Raw genomic sequence first — 18,077 nt, forward strand, 5'->3', positions numbered from 1 at the left:
TCACCCATTTTATTCTTCATTTCACTATATATTTTGGAACTTATTCCTTGATATCGCAATTGCTTTGCAATTTTCGTTTACTTCGTTTTGTTTTCTATGTTAAATACAGTTTATTCTTTGTCATACAACTCAATGTATTATTTCCATCATCTCAATTTGAATTTCGCCTGTTAGACTCACTCACATACTTCGTTTATGTAACATCTTAGTACAATTTCCTTGCTTTCTATTTCGAATTAATTTACTTCAGAACACATTCAATTTTCTTTGTCTTTTCTCTTGTCACTTTTACACGTACTGCATATTTCCTCGTCTTTGTCGATTTCCCTTCTTAAATTGCAGTTCAATTTTCTACACACAACATTTATCTATGCAACTTATTTTCCATAGTTTTCTTTCCATCGTTTTGAAACATCATTTTATACGTCATACGTTTAATAGTTGTGGCAAGTTCAGTATGAGTAGAGGAAACAGTCCGCAGCACCTCCATCAACTTGGAAAGCACTTCAAGTTGGATCGATTGGTCACACATGATTTGACTCCGGGCCAGAAGGCTACGGGAGCGGACACCTGCGTTTGTTTGCTCTCTCATCTGAGGAAGGACCCATTTTTGGACAGGGTGTTGAAATATGATGAGAAGTGGGTCCTCTGCGAAGCTCTACGGCGCCATCATCATTGGTTAACATCCCATGACCGGTTCCAAAACAGCCGAAACCAGCACCAGTCTTCCTGTGTGTTTGGTGGACTGCTCGCGGCATCGTGCATTGGGAACTGCTACCAGCTGATTAGAGCATCAATACAACTACGTACTCTCAGCAGTGGAGCCGTGTTCAAGAAAAATTCAAAACTCTGGAGGCAGTACTTCTTAATCGCAAAGGGGCCCTCCTGTTACACGACAATGCTAAGCCTCACGTGAAAAGTATGACCCGGGACACCATTCTGCGCCTTGGATGGGAACCACTATTGCATCCGCCATACTCCCAGGACATTGCACCACCCGAATATCACTTTTCTTGTTCCTTGGACTATCACCTTATAGGATGGCAGTTCAGATCCTTAGTAGAGATGCAAAATGCATCTGGCACTTTCTTCGCTTCACACCCCACCAAATTTTATAGGAATGGAATCCATGGCCTTCCACAAGTTTGGCAGAAGGTCGTAGATGCTGATGGGGACTATCTTCATCTTCCAGGTACGTCCTAGGTGACATGTCGATGTTCGAAACTGGTAGGTGAAAAAGCGACAGAATTTTCTTCGTTGGCTTTATACATTTTTTCCAGGATGTATATTTTTAATAATCACAAATTCGGGATTTGGCAGAGTTTACGTTTTCTTTTTACCAGTGGCCTTTAACATCTTTGTATTAACATAGGAATTATATGCTTTGATACTATCCATTAATTGTAGTTTTTTCTCTGTTTTACTTCCATCATACCACGACTCTAAGAAAACAATTCCTTCTCAGAAGTTTGATATAAATATTATATACAATAAAATACTACTACTTAACAACAATAATAAAGCTTATATTTCCTTCATTATTTCTTCCATATATGTATTCTCATCCTCCATACACTTCCCCTTGTACAGCAAATTTGGTGGAACGCGTCGCCCTGTCTCGCCGTCAGAGAAGGCTGTGTGTCAATTTCTAATGTATTTTGTGTCTAAAATATTAAGTATTTAAACAACTACTGAATATAAACTTTCTATACGTGACCCAGTGGAAATTCTTGAACGGAAGAGTTCTTCTTCCAGAATATTATTGTGAGGAGACGAACTAATACAAAATTTATATGGGCAGCGTAAAGTATCTATATACATTTCTATTTTACTCATATACAACAGGATTAGTGATCTGTGACAAAGTTAAATCTAACACTTGCTTAGGTTATTTGTCATTTTCCTTCACGTATTTTTCTAAACAGTACTTGATACTGTGGAATTCGGAAATACAATCTTAAAACCTAGGATTCGAAAATATGATTGCTCACTCGAATACAGTTGAAGTCAGAAATCAGCACTAAAGAATACGTTTCAAATCAAAGTCTTACCTAATAATCAAGGTCGTAAAATGATCAAATGAAAAGAAAGAAAGTAAACGAAAACTTTTCCTTAATACATGAGGAAACACATAATCACCGATTAGCACTATTAAATCAGAAGGAAACTATATCTTTAAGAACTCACGAAATCAATGTGGCAAAGAACACTACATGAAACCGCCATAATCTGAGTAGGTAATGTCGATCATAATAATTTTTGTCTTTAATTTTATACGGCACTATGACCTAAAACATCATACAAGTAAGTCCGTCACATTTATTTATATCGTCTTTGTTAATAATTACAAAGTGATTAATAGCATGTATGATCGTAAATCTCATTCCAAAAGCTATTTACTTCACTGCAAATATATTTGTAGCATGATTTATACAATTTCAAGCGAAAACCCTCCATTGGTTCGGAAACTTGATATTTTTCGGTTACAAATATAATGTCATGGACAGAAAAACTAACATCATTTGATCGGTTAATACATTTCCATTAAAGCCCAACTATTTTATATGGACGGGAAAATAACCCCAAAATAGCAAATCCTTCAGCTCAAATGTTATACAAGTTGCCACAATTCAATAAGGTTAACTCTATTTATAATATACCTCCTGATTAACTTTCCAGAAAAAAATATACACACTAAAACCCCAGATTTTCGATACCCCTTATGTCAGGTACCACTGCAATTCCCATATTATTATGTCCACCCCCGCAAAGAAATCATATGGATGCACTGTTGCCGTGTGTCATATTTTGTTTTAGGACATTTCGGAAATTTGAGAAGTTCCGAAAAACCTGAAGGTGACAAACTTTAAAAGATTATTACAATATATAAATCAGAAATACGTAGTCACTATTGAGGGGCACATAGCATACGAACTGCTTTGAATGAAAGCTACAATAAAAGGAAAATTTACAAATATAACATCTGAATGACACATGTAAATTTTTTGTGTTGTGGTAATGTCGGATTTAGCAGAACAGTTTAACTGAATTTTGCCCAAACCAATACTCATTCCGTTCTATGTACAAAATAAAGTACAAACCATGCGAAACTTTTTACGTACCTGCTCTTTCGTGAGAAATTGGTATAGTGAGACTCAGTATCAATATTAGAATTACACTCTAGTTTTCTCTTAAGTCCCATCTTGAGAGGTTTTACGCATGGTGAAGAAGTGGTGCATTTTGAATCAATGCTGCTTACAGCAAGGTGACATCTGGTGTTGGCTGAAGCCTTTTCCAGTTTGGAATATGAAGGTTTATACTTCTCACTGTTCGAGTTAACAGATTTATATTTTGCGTCTTTTGGATAATTTTCTAAACTTTTATTCAATCCCGTTCTATTCATTTCCATGTTTGTCTCTAGGCACTGTTCACTCCCTCGTAGAAGTTCCATATTTTTTATTGCTGTGTCGTCTGAGTTGGAATTTTCAATGGAATTATTTTCTGTGGAAGAAATCAATTTTTGTGCTGTATTCGTCTGTTTGTTGTAATCCTCTCGAACGTTTCTGGCAAGACAAAACCTATAATTATCACATTTGTTAAGTGGAGGTAACTTCTCGCATAACACAATTGCTTTTGTAATTTTCTTGTCGAAGCACCATTCTGAGCGTCGATTTTTAAGTTTCAAGTTATTATAAGCAGTTTCCGTTTTAGGTAACAAAACAATTTGCTTTGAATCAGGCATTGTTTTAGACATTGATTCTGGGGATTGTTTACGTTCATTGCCTGGCCGCAGTTTCCTTTGTTTTAATACCATATCGTCTGGGTTCAAGTTTTCAATGTTATTATTTTCTACGGGAGAAAGAACATTTTGTGGTGTTTTCATCTGCCTATTATAATACTCTGGAACGCCTCGATGGGTGATACCAAACGTATCATATTTATTAAGTGGAGGTAACTTCTCGCATAACACAATTGCTTGCTTAAGTTTCTTTTCGAAGTACAATTCTGACCTATGAATTTTAGACTGGAAATCATTATATGCAATTTCTGTTTTAGGTAACAAAACATTTTGTTTCGATTCGGAAAAATCCGTTATCCTACATAGAGAAACAACTGCATCAAGTTTTGGTTTTCTATCACTTCCTTCTATATTCATCTTTTGTTTCGCAGCAATTGTATTCACCTGAAACAAAAAAATATAATTAATAATCAGAATTTATTTTGAAGCAAATCTTTTTTCTAATATAAAAACTGTTCCATGGAGGAATTATATTGTGACGTCTTACCTCAATGCTTGGACAACATTTCTAGGAATTTTGCTATCATTTGTACACCCTATTAAAAATTAATGTTTTGATTGTGGTTGTTTTGAGCTATAGGTTTCCAAGTTTAACTTCAGACATCCTTCGAAACAGTAAACTAAAGATTGGAGGTTCAAGCAATCGAGTAAAACTTCTCAATCGGGAAGAACTGAGCAGTTTTAAGTGTAATTTCGAACTATGTATACATGTAAACACACGGTAGTTTGTCATCTGTGTTTCCATATGTGAAAAAGCATCTCCAATGAAGGAGAGCGAAAATTGATCTCGCATTCATAGCAGACTCAAAAATAGAACCAAAAACAACAGAATGTGCAACGCATACGAATATCATAGTTTTGCAAATTCAAGTAATATCAAGCAGCTCGATAAAGGTATTCATGTTAACTCAGTGGAAGTGTGGGATTTCTAATCTTAAGATCGTTAGCTCGGTTACTCATTGGGAGAAAATTTTTGATAGGTAATGGTATATTCTTGGATGCATGAATAATTATATAAAATTGCATTAAAATAAATCAGTTATATATCTGTATCTCTCTCTCTCTCTCTCTCTCTCTCTATATATATATATATATATATATATATATATATATATATATATTCATAAATCATTCCAAGTCATAAGTAATTGTTAAGTAAAGTACATCTGATAGTGATGGATGTTAAGAGAACGAATATATGTGAATGTAAAATTAAGTAAAACATGCAATGAAATTACGTATATGGTGTATATTTGTTGAATTAAGTTTGAGTTTAACGCCTCTTTCAGCAGCGCAGCAATATGAGACTGGATCTTCCAATTAACGTGGAATCCGAACCACATAAACTCCTCCCGGGGATCCAACCCGTCTCACACGCCAAAAGCGCGTACACTAACTGCTTAGCCACGAAGAAGCTCCCAGGTGTACATTTGTCTGTAGCTATTTGTCATACGGAAGTTACTTTTTAATATTCTGATTACAGCATGGGATTATTTTTCTTCAGAATAGCATTGTAATCATTAAATATGATACAATTTGTACTTAACGTGTAATTCACTGTTAAGTTTGTATCATTATGCACTTTATTCGTCTAATGCATGATCACAGTTATGGAAAGTAAATTTCACTATTGTGTAATTTGAATAAAGCAGTTAGTTCTTATCTTCAGATATTAGAATTTCTCCTCATACCTTACGCGTGATTGAAACATACGTAATTGTATTTCGGTAAACATCGCAACCTGAAGTTTTGTGACACATCTTCTATAAGAACGAGCGGTGGCCGCATAGGTAGTATTGGGAAGTTATTAATTCAATTTCCGAATTTCATAATGTCACAATTTCGCAACAGTAGGAAGTGAAAGCCCCATAACAAAATATATATATATAAAATATTACTCCAACACTCGGTAACCATGCGATTAGATACTTGCAGAACACATGTTTTGTCGGGAACGATTTGGTCAATATTCGCGAAAGGAACCTTAAAATAACGCGGTGAATATAATAAGAGTACGAAAAGTTTTCACAAATAAATTTCCATGCATAAGAGAACCATTTTTTTTTTTTTTTGACAAAGTGAATTCTTAGAGTGCATTTACACGCATAAAGATAAACTTACTGGTTTCAATCTTTTAAAAGAAGCTTCAGAGTTGATCTCTTACGAAAACAGACGGAAGTCCATCTCATTTAATAAGTTTCTTTCATTATTACTTAGCTGGTCTTCCTTAACTGAAATCACTAATGGATAATGAAGTGGCCCATTTAGCGTGACAGTCTGATGGTATTTTAAAAAGAAAAATCTTTGTCATATATATTTCTTTGTTTTGTAAAATAATATCACACAGACAGTTTCCAGTCCTGGGCCGTTTAAGAATTTTTTTTTTCTCTATTAGTCAATAAGGCAATTGTAACTGCTCTTCATCAAATTACGAAAGTCTAAAATTTGAAAGGAACTAAACTGTTTTACATTTGTCAACTTGAGGATGACCTTGGAACAGCTAAAACAGAAATTAGTGAAGAACTGGAAAAACTGAATAAGTCTTTCGACACCACTGGCGTCAATTTAGTTTCTTTTAATGGTGGCGAATATATTAAAACAAACTCATATGAAAGAGAAAATTATCTCTGATGTAGCATAATTGTCAATGTGTATGAATCTGTAGAGACTCGATCATAGCTTAGTCAAATTACACTTGTAACAGAATCATGTCCTGGCTATGAAATGCAAGGCACTGAACAATCGACAGATTAACTCTAGTATATAGGATTTCTCACATAGCTAAAAAGACGAGAATGGGTCAATTTGACCAACATGTAAAAATTATGTAAAATGTTAATTTGCTTAGGATTTTTATTTCTTTGCTTAAAATTATTAACACATAAACAATATTATCAACACAATTATTATTATGAATACGTTGAGTTGATTTTGAGTTTAATGTCCCGTTCAACAGCGAGGCTATGTGAGACGTGGAGCTACTGAGAAACGTGGAATCCGAACCATATGAGCTCCCGCCGGGAATCGAACCCGTGTCTCCCACGGTAAAGGCGCGTTCGCTAACCGCTGAGCCACGAAGGAACTCTATTATGAATATGTGTTTTACAATCAAGTATAAAATAAATTACAATACAAAATAATTCAACAAGCAGGGAAAGCAACGTCTTATACTAAAATGAAATTTCGAATTTTATTATTAGTCAGATCCTTTATTTTTCTTTTGCTGAAACTTGTATTTAATACTGTTATTTATCTATTAGTGAAATTTTGACACACTTCCACTTTTTCACCACCTTATTGGAATTTATCATACACGTGTTTTTGGAAGGTAGTTCACGTGTGCAATGTTTTGTTTCCTTTGTTCAAACTGATTTTACACTTATTGTGTTCCATTCTTTCTTGTATCAGCGTTTCTTCATCATTGCGAATGTGCTTTCCACCGTTATTTCAATGAATAATCTCGTAGTTCCTCAGCGAATTGCACAATAAAGTTCCTCCTTGATATATTCCTCTCAGTAACTTCTTTGTAAATTGTACAAGAATTTATTGCAATGACATCTAGCATGTTATAGAAGATGTGCATAGGCCAACTCCAGCACGTTATGTTGTGTACCTACGACACATCTGGTCGATGACACCAACACTAAATCTGGTGTTGTAAAAGATTACTGTTTTTGGTTTCCATATTTCCTTCTTTATTTACTACAATTTGAGGCTGAAGAGTACTAGCCATAATACGATTTTTGTTCCTCTTCCCTTAATAAACGGCCATGATACAGTTCTCATACTTCAGAATAACGCTTGAATGCAGCTCAGCTCGAGAACTTTACTTCAGATAGAACTTCTCTTTGAGACTTGTTCATAGCAGCAACCAATATTGTCCCCTATGCCAAAAACTTTTTGGCAAGTTGGATACCATTGAAAAAACTGTCAACAGTAATGTTTCTTTCCTGACTTAGAAAGGGGCTCATTAGTAGAAGGTCCACATGTTCACCTAATGGTTGATTATCTAGAGTCGAATCTTCTTTCTCTAAATATGGAAAGGTGTTGAAAAATGTGGTTTCAACATTAATTGCAACCTAGAATTTGAGACCATCTTACCACGTTTGTTATCTATGTACTGCGTAAATCTACATTTTGTTCACTGGGAAGCAGTTTCTCCTCGATGCTAATATCTTCACTAGACCTGTAGCAGCGGATACAATTATCAATAAATCTACACTGCATTTCTGATACAGTACAAACTTGTCACTACAAAATCCATTCCTTAGAAGTTTCCCTGAAGAATGTAGTACTCCAACTGGTGGATCAAAGGTCCTGAATAAATGTTCCTTTTGCAGAGTATACCCCACGAACACATACAACTGCAAAGCATACTTCGATTTTTTTCCAATGACACTGACCAACAGTTGTCCTAATATTGACGGCCAGCTTCCGCTTTTGTACATTTTTCTGTATGACGCAAAATGGATTCATCTATGAGCAGGAGGAATGCAGTCAAAACGCCATCATTTATTCTGTGAATACCAAATTATATAGGGCCGCCGTTTTCTTTTAGAATGTTTGCTTTACCTCTTCTCCAACTAGTTGGATTATCAGGGTTTGGGATTTCCGAAAGTTTCATCTTTCACAGTCATTCTGTAAGAAATACTGGCCACCACTCTCCTTGGATCTCATTTCAGATGGTATTGGAACATGAAATGGAACACAATCCGGGTTGTAAACACTATTCTCGTTTTCACTCAATGATGTTTCTGGAAAATAGTCATTCTAACTAAATTTCAAAGTCATCTTCGCTGCCGTGATCTGATATTAATAAAAATTTGTAAATTTCTGCTTAGGTAAGTCCTCGTTTACAAGAAATTCTCAAAACACGTTACTTTTCCTCCACGAACATTCTGAAACTGAAGAAGTTGATCGGACGATAAATCTTTGTACATAACAGAAAAAGAAAAAGAAAGAAAATAATATATTGCACCCACGACAATTAAAGTGCAAAAACCAACGAACGAAATAAAATCAAAGCAGTAATAATGAACACGGTAAAATTGAAAGCAAACCCTATCGGAATATTCTTTACAATTATAAAGAGGTGCGCATTTTCGAATATCAATAGTACATTACTACTTGCATATAAGAAAACTTAATGTGATTCTTGCAATCTCTTACATAGTTTAGGGATGGACTAAAATGTTTTATTCTCTTAGTTCTAGGATGTATGTCAAAATCTCTCTCAAGAATAAAATAAGAAAATATGCAAAATTTAAAAATATCTTTTTAAAGAGCTTTTAATTACATATATATAGAGAAACATATATGAGTTCAAGGATGAAAATGAACAGCTTCTTGTTTCTAGTGTTAACATGCGTTTTATCGTAAACTGAGTGAAATTGCTCACTGGCGAACCTAATGATTTTCACTTCCCTTGACATTCTTCTTATATCAAGACGTGTTTCATTTTGTTTTTATTGTTTATGTGTAATATACAAAAACCGTACGAGTAAAATAGACCGTAAAGCTGAACTTGGACTTTTTGACTTTTAACGCTATCGGCATTGCAATTAATAATATTAATTTCAATGACATGAATTATGGTTTCAAAAGAAATGTCGGTCATTATTTGTACATGTTAACCCTTTACCATCGCCCAGCTATTTTTGATAACTTTTTCATATCACCATTCTTGTCGCCAGAGTTTTAGTGATGCTAAATTTGGAGTTAAATCGCATCAGAAACGTTCTTTGGAAATGTCTTCTTTAATTGGAAATGTTCTCCTACGTATGGAAACGTAGGTGACGAAACCAGTGTGTCCTTACATGTGTACACCGTTTCCAAATGCCGTATCATTACGTAGTTCAATGAATGTTACTTTTTTTTAGACTTAATTGCGTTTCAACATAGGTTGCTGCACTTAAAGAAAAATACATCTTCATAAATTTTCCCGACTGCTAAGTTTGGCTTGGGGGCTCCAAGTTGACAACTATCAATTACTGTTCCTTACCTTAAATTGTTCTTAGAAAATTTTAGATCGAAACAGCCATAATCAATGTGGGCATCCTTTCTGGAATAGGGAGTACACAGATAATCAAACTGTTGTAAAGGCTTAAAAATAGCTACTACTTTCACTCATATTTTAAACATATTGTGCCTTAACGTTTAACATGTATCAAATAATACATTGAAAGGCAAGAAAACTACAAATATCTGATTGAAATCATTACGTAATTTAGCGTAAGCATACACTAGCAAGACTTCCAAATAAAACAGCACAACTGTGGTTATCCTTGCAGACTTACCCCTTTAGATAGAATGTAAAAGCTTACACACCAAAGTAGTATTTGTTGATGTAAGAAATCATTTGAGAAGTTCGCCCACTTCGGTGGTTATCCCTGCTACTTATTACAACACAAGACGACGTTAGAGCTACTACGTGGCTGTATAGTTAGCGTTCGCGTACTCGACGCGGGAGACTCAGGTTTGATTTCCTGTGGGAGATTATCTGGTACGGATCTTACGCCAATAGGTAACCATCTCATATAGCCTCGCTACGGAAACGGACGTTACAATATAAAATTAAATCACAATATATAAGTCACATTACACTATATAAGGTATTTAAAAAATGATTACTTATTTAGCAAATCATATACTATCAAAATATTATCACATAATTAGTTAACTAGATTACTATTATTTTAAAAAATATACTTTTGTTATTTCTTTCGAAACGTGACCAACACAATAATCCTGTGAAAACGTGATGCAGCCTACACTCATTGAGAAAAGGTTTATTTATATTTAGTGAATTATATTGCCTGAATTTGCGAGAACAATTGCACCCATAGTTCACAACTGAAAAATATATAGCGGAAATTATTTAGGCTTTCCCTTAAATAAATGGTTAGTATATTCAACTTTAGTTTCGGAAACTTGGTTTATGATCTTTGGTTTATGTTGTCACTTTGTCTAACGCTAAACAGCGTTCAAGAACGGTTGGAAAGATGGTCATTTTGAATGTTAGTAGTTGATATAAGGTGATCGCTGAGAATTTTAAACTGTACTTTTAATCATTGAATTACTTTACCTCATTTCGTTAATTTCTCATCATTCATTTTCTTAACTGATTTAATTCCCCTTCCCATGATTACGACTGTAGACTGTAAACCCGGATGCGCCAACGCCAGGTTCCAAATTAAATTTAATACTGCTTCTATGGATATTTGGGGATCGGTGCTAGTTACACACAGTGTCTATACATAAACACACATATCTTTAATTTTCGTGTTACTCTGTTGTACAACCTCTAACTTACGAGATCCTCACAACACTTGATAACTTTTAACACTGAATGAACAGACGAAATAAAAAATGCAGACAGAGTGAATGAAGTGCACTACTGGAACGAGATTCCAACCCGGGATCTTCGGTGTACTGTATCGATGCGGTAACCACTACGCTACCCAGTCTTTTAACAGAGCAACCTTACACTCTTCCACTTTTTCGGTTCCCTTCCACTCAGACTAAGTGGCTTGAACCACAAGCAAGCTGTTGTACTTCGAGAATACAGTTTCGATGTTCAGAACACGTTAACAGTTATATTATATTATTGAAGGCTGAAAATAGATTTTACGATATTTTTACACACCAAATCCTCTGTAAGTGCGAATTCAGTAAGTCAAAAATTGTTTCACTGGATCGGGGCTCGAAGCCCGATTTTCCGCGTCCCGTGCTGATGAATTAACCACTATTCTACCAATCTGCTCCCAAAACAGCCGTACACCCAGCCACAAAAGAAATTCATCCCTAAGCACACTAATTCCATTCCTTGGGGTCCAGATCATTTGCAGTTGAGAGAACGCCTAGACAAATGCAACCAATCTAACACGTAACTTTTCTCGGCACTGACAGCAGTTAGTAGCACTGAGTCAAGTCTGTATGGAAGTAAAATTTTGAGTAGATGACGCACGAAACATTTCTCCAGTCTGAGATCAATCTCTCTGGTTCAGAGCGTGTTGTCCAATGAACACCATATGTTAATTTCAATATTGTTGTGTATGTAATGTATTTTTAATTATATACTGTATATTCAAAGAAATGAAAACACTGACCACATATCAATAAGAAAATGCTTGAAAGTAGCCGAAAATATCAAATCTAGAACAACTGCTGCAAATAACTTTCTAAATAATTGCCTCCATTGAGAGACCTCCAATTCTCCTCATTCCAACATCTTTTTCTTTCTGGAGAAGATCTTGCTTGTCACACTGAGTATGCATTGAAATTAATAGGAACACTTAAAAAACTTTCAGCCTTGCCGGGATTCGAACCTGGGTCCACCAAATAGAAGTTCAATTAACCACTCAAACACCGCGCCATTTAAACTTCCACCCAAACTAATATCTAGTTAAAGTCGTTTCATTGAAAAATATAAACAAGATACTCAAATATAACAGAAACAAACAAATATAAACAAGATATAAGCAACTTGTGTGTCTTAATGATATATACGAGATTTCCTTGTTTAACTCAAAAACAAGTTATATTGACGTTCCTCAATGAGGAAAATATCACGAAACGTTCTTCAAATTGAGGCTAGAGCCATCGGGAGAGCCATAACGTATGGGGGGCAGTGGGCAACTGCCCCCCCCCCCAGAGAAGCTCCCCGCCGTTTAAGGAGGCCCATTTTCAGACAAAATTTTCTTACTCCATATACGATGCGAACATGAAATTAGAAATGAAACATCAAATAGGGTCGCCACATTATATAAAAAAGCAGCACACAAAAGTAAATGGAACTGAAATGAGTCGTGGACCCATTTTAGTAAGAAATGTCTACTATTAGGGGCTCTAGAATTAATATTTATTGGTATGGTTTTGAGATTTATCAATATTGTTCTCTTAATAACTTTGCCATGTACGGAATGGACCCAGGGAGTAAGTAACTGATCTACAGACCTTCCCGCGCAGGAGGGTCCATAGGCTCCGGGGCGAACATAAAGATTACGAGAAAGTTGGAAAGAAGGGGCCCAAGAATTAGTGGTTTTCCTAAGGGGCCCAAATAAGCTTCTTAATGGTTGAACCCCCAGTAAGTTACGGCGCTGGTCATCGGTTGCAGGGGTTGTCCCGATTTACATTATATTCCTTCTTTATCACAACTTCTAATTCCCAAATAAGAAAAGACAAGTTATTTTCACATTCTTTAAATTGTATCAATACGTGTAGAAATAGACAGTTCTATGTTCATGTTCCATAACTACTACTTTATTTTCTTATGTTCATATGAAGAATTTGTGGCAAAGTTAGTCCACATGATCATGAGGCGCAATCCACTACGGGTTCAAATTCCTCTGAAGAGCAAGGTCGGCATTTTAAATCTCAGTATTTCTGTGTTAGTGTTCCTGTAGTGTTTGGAATACGTCGAAAGGACATGAGGTACAAGTGGAAAACAATACTCCTGTTGGGGTTATTTGTTTAAAAGAAATTGTGAAAGCAGGAAACTCCCATTGCAGCTCCTGGGTTCAAATCCCGTCGTAGAATTTATTAATTTTTCTGAATGAGTAGATAATGTTTATGTAATTAGTGTTATAATTATGGCATTTCCTTATTATTATTATTATTATTATTATTACCACAGAAGGAAAGAAAAAGTAACATAGTCGAAGGTATTCATAGAAATAGAAAAGATATAGCGTATGTCAGATGTTTCTTAAATGTACACATGAACGCAATAATATTACTACGTTTATGGATTTACAGATAGAATTATCATTTTATGAGAAGAAATGGAACATAAAGATTTGTTAGCTGATAACAATAATGCATTTTGTTTCGCCCTTCTACGTAGAAAGGTGAGGTGACATCTTAAATAGGATCACTCCGGTGACTAGCGTAGTCAGTTCGATCACAATTTGCAATTTGTGCACAGCTACGAACAATTCCTTGGAACTCAGTTTTGGCCCATTCTACAGCAGTAAGGACGTGTTTAGCCCTTATGTATGCACTAATTCTTGTCCAAACACGTTACTTGCAAGGCGGTTACGAATGAAGTTTATACGAATGACGTAATTTCGTGCTCTTGGCATTTCACCTGTGGAAAAGGTCGTCTCAACTTAGACACAGAGAAATTGAATATTTTTCATATTAGTATACACCAGAAGTATCAGTTTTGTAGATTGTAAAAATTTACTGAATTGCCACACCCCGATTGTAACTCGCGTCCCAAACATTACCAAACTAACGCTTAAGCCACTACTCTAAGTCATCATTCTTCTGGGAGAAGAAAAAAGTGGAGCTTCTGTGAATTCAGTAATTACACACTTTTACGATTCCAGTGTAATAATGCTGAATCTTTCCGATTTCAGTCGTGATAAAATAGTAAAGGATTATGCAGAAATAATAGACCAGAGAAGTCAACTTTAAATTGACAACTCATATGTACGGAGGCGCTGCTATATGCTCTCGCCTCGGGCCCTGATTTTTGACGGCACGGCATTGGATAGATACTAATACTGATTGGAATCTTGTGTTTCAGGGCACTAGATTATTTTTTAGAGTTAACTAATTTAATGAATCTTCCTCAGTACCTTGTTTCCTATTTTTACACATTTTACTTTTACAGTTTTTCCACTAACTCTTTAAGAACAGGGACAAAAACACAGAAACATTGAGGACACTAAAAACCACATACACTATTCGCGCGTTCTTCCATTGCCTGAAGTAAAACAATAAAATAAGGAGAACATGCAATTTTTTGTCTTCCAACTTCTATGTGTTGTAAAATCTGTAAAACCAAACCAAACAAAGAGCAATAGTACTACACAAAACGCTCAAAATCTTAGCTATTCATAAGTATTGCATAATCCGAATAAATCCAGTATATCCACAAATCATCGTTTGTCATATTTTACCGAAATATGTCATGACATTAACGACAACCTGATACTTTAAATGTTGTTAATATGCAAAGTTCATTGATCTCAGCACTTATTCACTTACTCTCTTATGATCATCAAAACCTTTAGGGTACCGTACTTCCCGTAGGTATACAGAAGTACAAGATCAATTACATAAACATTACATTCCAATCAAAAAAAAATAAATGCCACACCGGGATTCGAACTAGGGCGACTAATGGCAGTTAATTGCTCTCTCATTTTACCATCAATTCTTCAGACAAAGAAAATAAAGTAGTAGTTATGTTAGATAATCATAGCACACACTATTTCTACACGCGTTGATATAATTCAAAGAATGTGAAAATAATTTGTATCGTCTTTTCTTCTTTGGAAACTACAAGGTAAAGAAGAATTGTAGGGACGGGCACGACCGAGTTTTCACTCAAACTCGACCCGACTCAAAACATACATCTTTGAGCTCGACTCGAAAACTCAACTCGAAAAACTTCCTCCAACTTGACTCGACTTTCGATTCTAGTCGAGTCGAAAAGAAGAAAATCGAGACAAAAGCTGTGTGTAGTTTCAAGTACTTTCTTTAAGTATTCTACATAATATAATTATTATCAATGATGCTGCTAGTACTACTACAACTGCTACTTCCACAAATTATTATTATTATTACTTTTACTATGGATCCGTATGGTAAAACTACAAGCTTATTTTAATGAAAAAGTGTTATGAAAATTTAAAAAAATCTTGAGAAAGGTTTGAACCATGTCCAAAAAAGTATTTTCATTTCTAGAACGTTGCCCTAGAACACTCGGCGACGAGGGCCGATAGCAGTTTGCCTTAATTTCCGCTGTATGTGGATCATGACGCTTTATGTCTTATCTGTATCGGCCAATAAGATAAGAGGATATCTGAAATTCTTGGAACCTCCCGCACACCAAGGTCTGCGGGGTCGTTCCTCTGGGCCCGTTCCATACACGACAAATTAATTAAGGGGATAATATTGACAAATCTGACAATAATATACGAATATATTTTGTTTCTTGTGCCCTTAATAGTAGACATCTTTTTACTGAAATGGGCCCACGACTCATTATTGTTTTGTTTAAATTTAGCGTGCTGTTCTGTTTATGTAATGTAGTGAACCTGTTTCATGCTTCACTTATAATTTCATTTTCATATTGTATATGGAGTAAGACAATTGTGTCTTAAAATGAGTACCCCTTGAACGGCGGTGAGCTTCCCTGGAATTGGGAACCAGTGACTCCCTGCCCCACAAGTTACGGTACTGCGTCGTGGCAATCATTTTTTCTTAATTGGAAGGTATTGTTTATGTAATTGATTTTGTATTTTTGTTATTCCTTTATTATTAATATTTTTATTATTATTACTATTGCAAAGTCGAGACTTGGCTACATATTTTATATTTTATGAATTTTCTGATTGGATTTCAAATCTTTCTGTTGAATAATAAACACACTCCACTTTAGGGGGTTTGGAGGAGGGAAATATTATCATGTTGCTTTTCACTGGTTTACTTGCACGCTACACCAAGCCTGGATACTACATTTCACCTTTCTATATCTACGGGAAGTACCCTAAAGTTTGTGATGATCATAAGAGAATAAGTGAATAAGAGATGAGACTAATGAACTTTGCGTATTAACAACATTTCAAATATTAGGCTGTCAGAAAAGTCATGACGTATTTCGGTAAAATATGACAAATGGATTGGTTTGTAGATATACTAGAGTTATTCGGATTATGCAATAGTTTCATGAATAGCTAAGATGTTGAGCGTTTTGTGCAGTAGTATTGCTCTTTGTTTGGCTTGGTTTTACAGATTTGATTAGAGATGGCGTGGGTCCATGAAACCTTGAAAATTGAAATAAAATCTTTATGTTTAACGTCCCACGATTATGCTGGTTAGGCTAAAGGAGACGGTGATGAGAAATGAGTGAAATGGTGGAATGAAGAAAGTGGGAGGAAACGGGAGAACCCCGAGAAAACCAACGAACACAGTGTTTGTCCACCACAAAGTCCACACGGCGCGAGCTGGAATCGAACCAGGGACCCCAAACACCGGAGGTGAACGCTCTACCACTGAGCCACCGCATCCCCTACCATGAAAACTTGACCCACCACGACCCACTGACCCATTATCACCAACCACCTTGGCCCACTCTGACCCAGTACGAACCATGACCGACTCCGACTCCCCCACCCACCATGAACCACTGACCCACCGAAACACTGACCCGTCATCAACTCTGACCAAGGATCCACGTCCTCTTTTCTACCGACTATAGTTTATACTTGTAATAAAACCAGATTGCCAAATTTTAACTACTCGGAGTTTGAATTTCTGCGGTCAATCCCTCAAGCACCGCTCTGTTACAATAATGATTCATCTAACCTTTACAGTGTAGAATGGTAGTGTTTGTCATGCGCAAACTTACGATGAATTTCAATTAAATTATCATGGTTTAATTATTTCCTTGTTGCATTATCCATTTTCTCACTGCAAACGCGGGAATTTGAAACTTCCAAATCAAGGTACGCAAAAAAAAACATATAGAAGCATACATTTCAAATTTTGTCTATTTTTCTCAAAAAATTATGGGTTGATTGTCCAGTGCTCTAAGCGGTCCATATAATAAACAAGCTTTTAGCAATTATTGTAAAGCGCATGGTAAGCATATATGGATATATGATGCAAAGCCCTGTATTTTTTGTTGAGTTGATTTTGAGTTTAACGTCCCTTTCAGCAGCGAGGCTACATGAAATGGACCTGCCCCATGCCGTAAACGTCACCAACACCTAGTGGCCTACTTGCGGGTAAATATCGATCGTCAATGTAGAGACGAGTGGAAGGATTGCCGCTAGTGTCCCACTGCCGGCAGGGTTTCGACGAGTCGAAGCAAATACCTCGCGTCGGGGTGTTGAAGTTACCACCGCGTTGCAGCAAGGACTTCGTTTTGGTCCGCGCTCTTTCGATTTGTCGCGGAGAATCCCGAAGGGACCAATACGAACTATTGCCAGTCATGAGCATGCGGTTATTATTATATATTATTTTTTCCTGACGAATTGTTTCTTTAAGTGAGCTCCGGGGGTCAAGACTAACCTCTGCCTCAACATCATGAATTGAAGACTCCTGAGTGCGGTAATTTTACGAATTTAGATGGCAACTGTCGTCGATCATTAGAAAGTGAGTATGGGTGAACTATGAAATAAAGTAAATAGACACGCGTCATTTTGTTATATAATTACATGGCGAACGCATTTTATCTTATCCCAAACAGTTATCGTCTTATATATACGGTTAAAAGAGCACTCTGATTAACCAAATTAAGACGATCTCAACGATTTATTCC

General features: G+C 35.9%; 1 protein-coding gene across 5 annotated transcripts in view; it reads right to left on the minus strand.

The window, feature by feature from the left end:
• Positions 1 to 18,077, minus strand: part of LOC145669708 (uncharacterized) — a 218,785-nt gene that overhangs the window by 183,964 nt on the left and 16,744 nt on the right. For all 5 annotated transcript variants that reach the window (XM_081738018.1, XM_081738019.1, XM_081738017.1 and 2 more), the window contains one exon: positions 3,123 to 4,183. In XM_081738018.1, coding sequence (XP_081594144.1) covers positions 3,123 to 4,156 — 1,034 coding nt within the window. In that variant the 5' untranslated portion in view covers positions 4,157 to 4,183. The remainder of the gene's footprint in view (positions 1 to 3,122; positions 4,184 to 18,077) is intronic.

This window comes from Thermobia domestica, chromosome 14 (assembly GCF_964235325.1).
Source record: "Thermobia domestica chromosome 14, izTheDome1.hap1.1, whole genome shotgun sequence".
NCBI lineage: Eukaryota > Metazoa > Arthropoda > Insecta > Zygentoma > Lepismatidae > Thermobia > Thermobia domestica.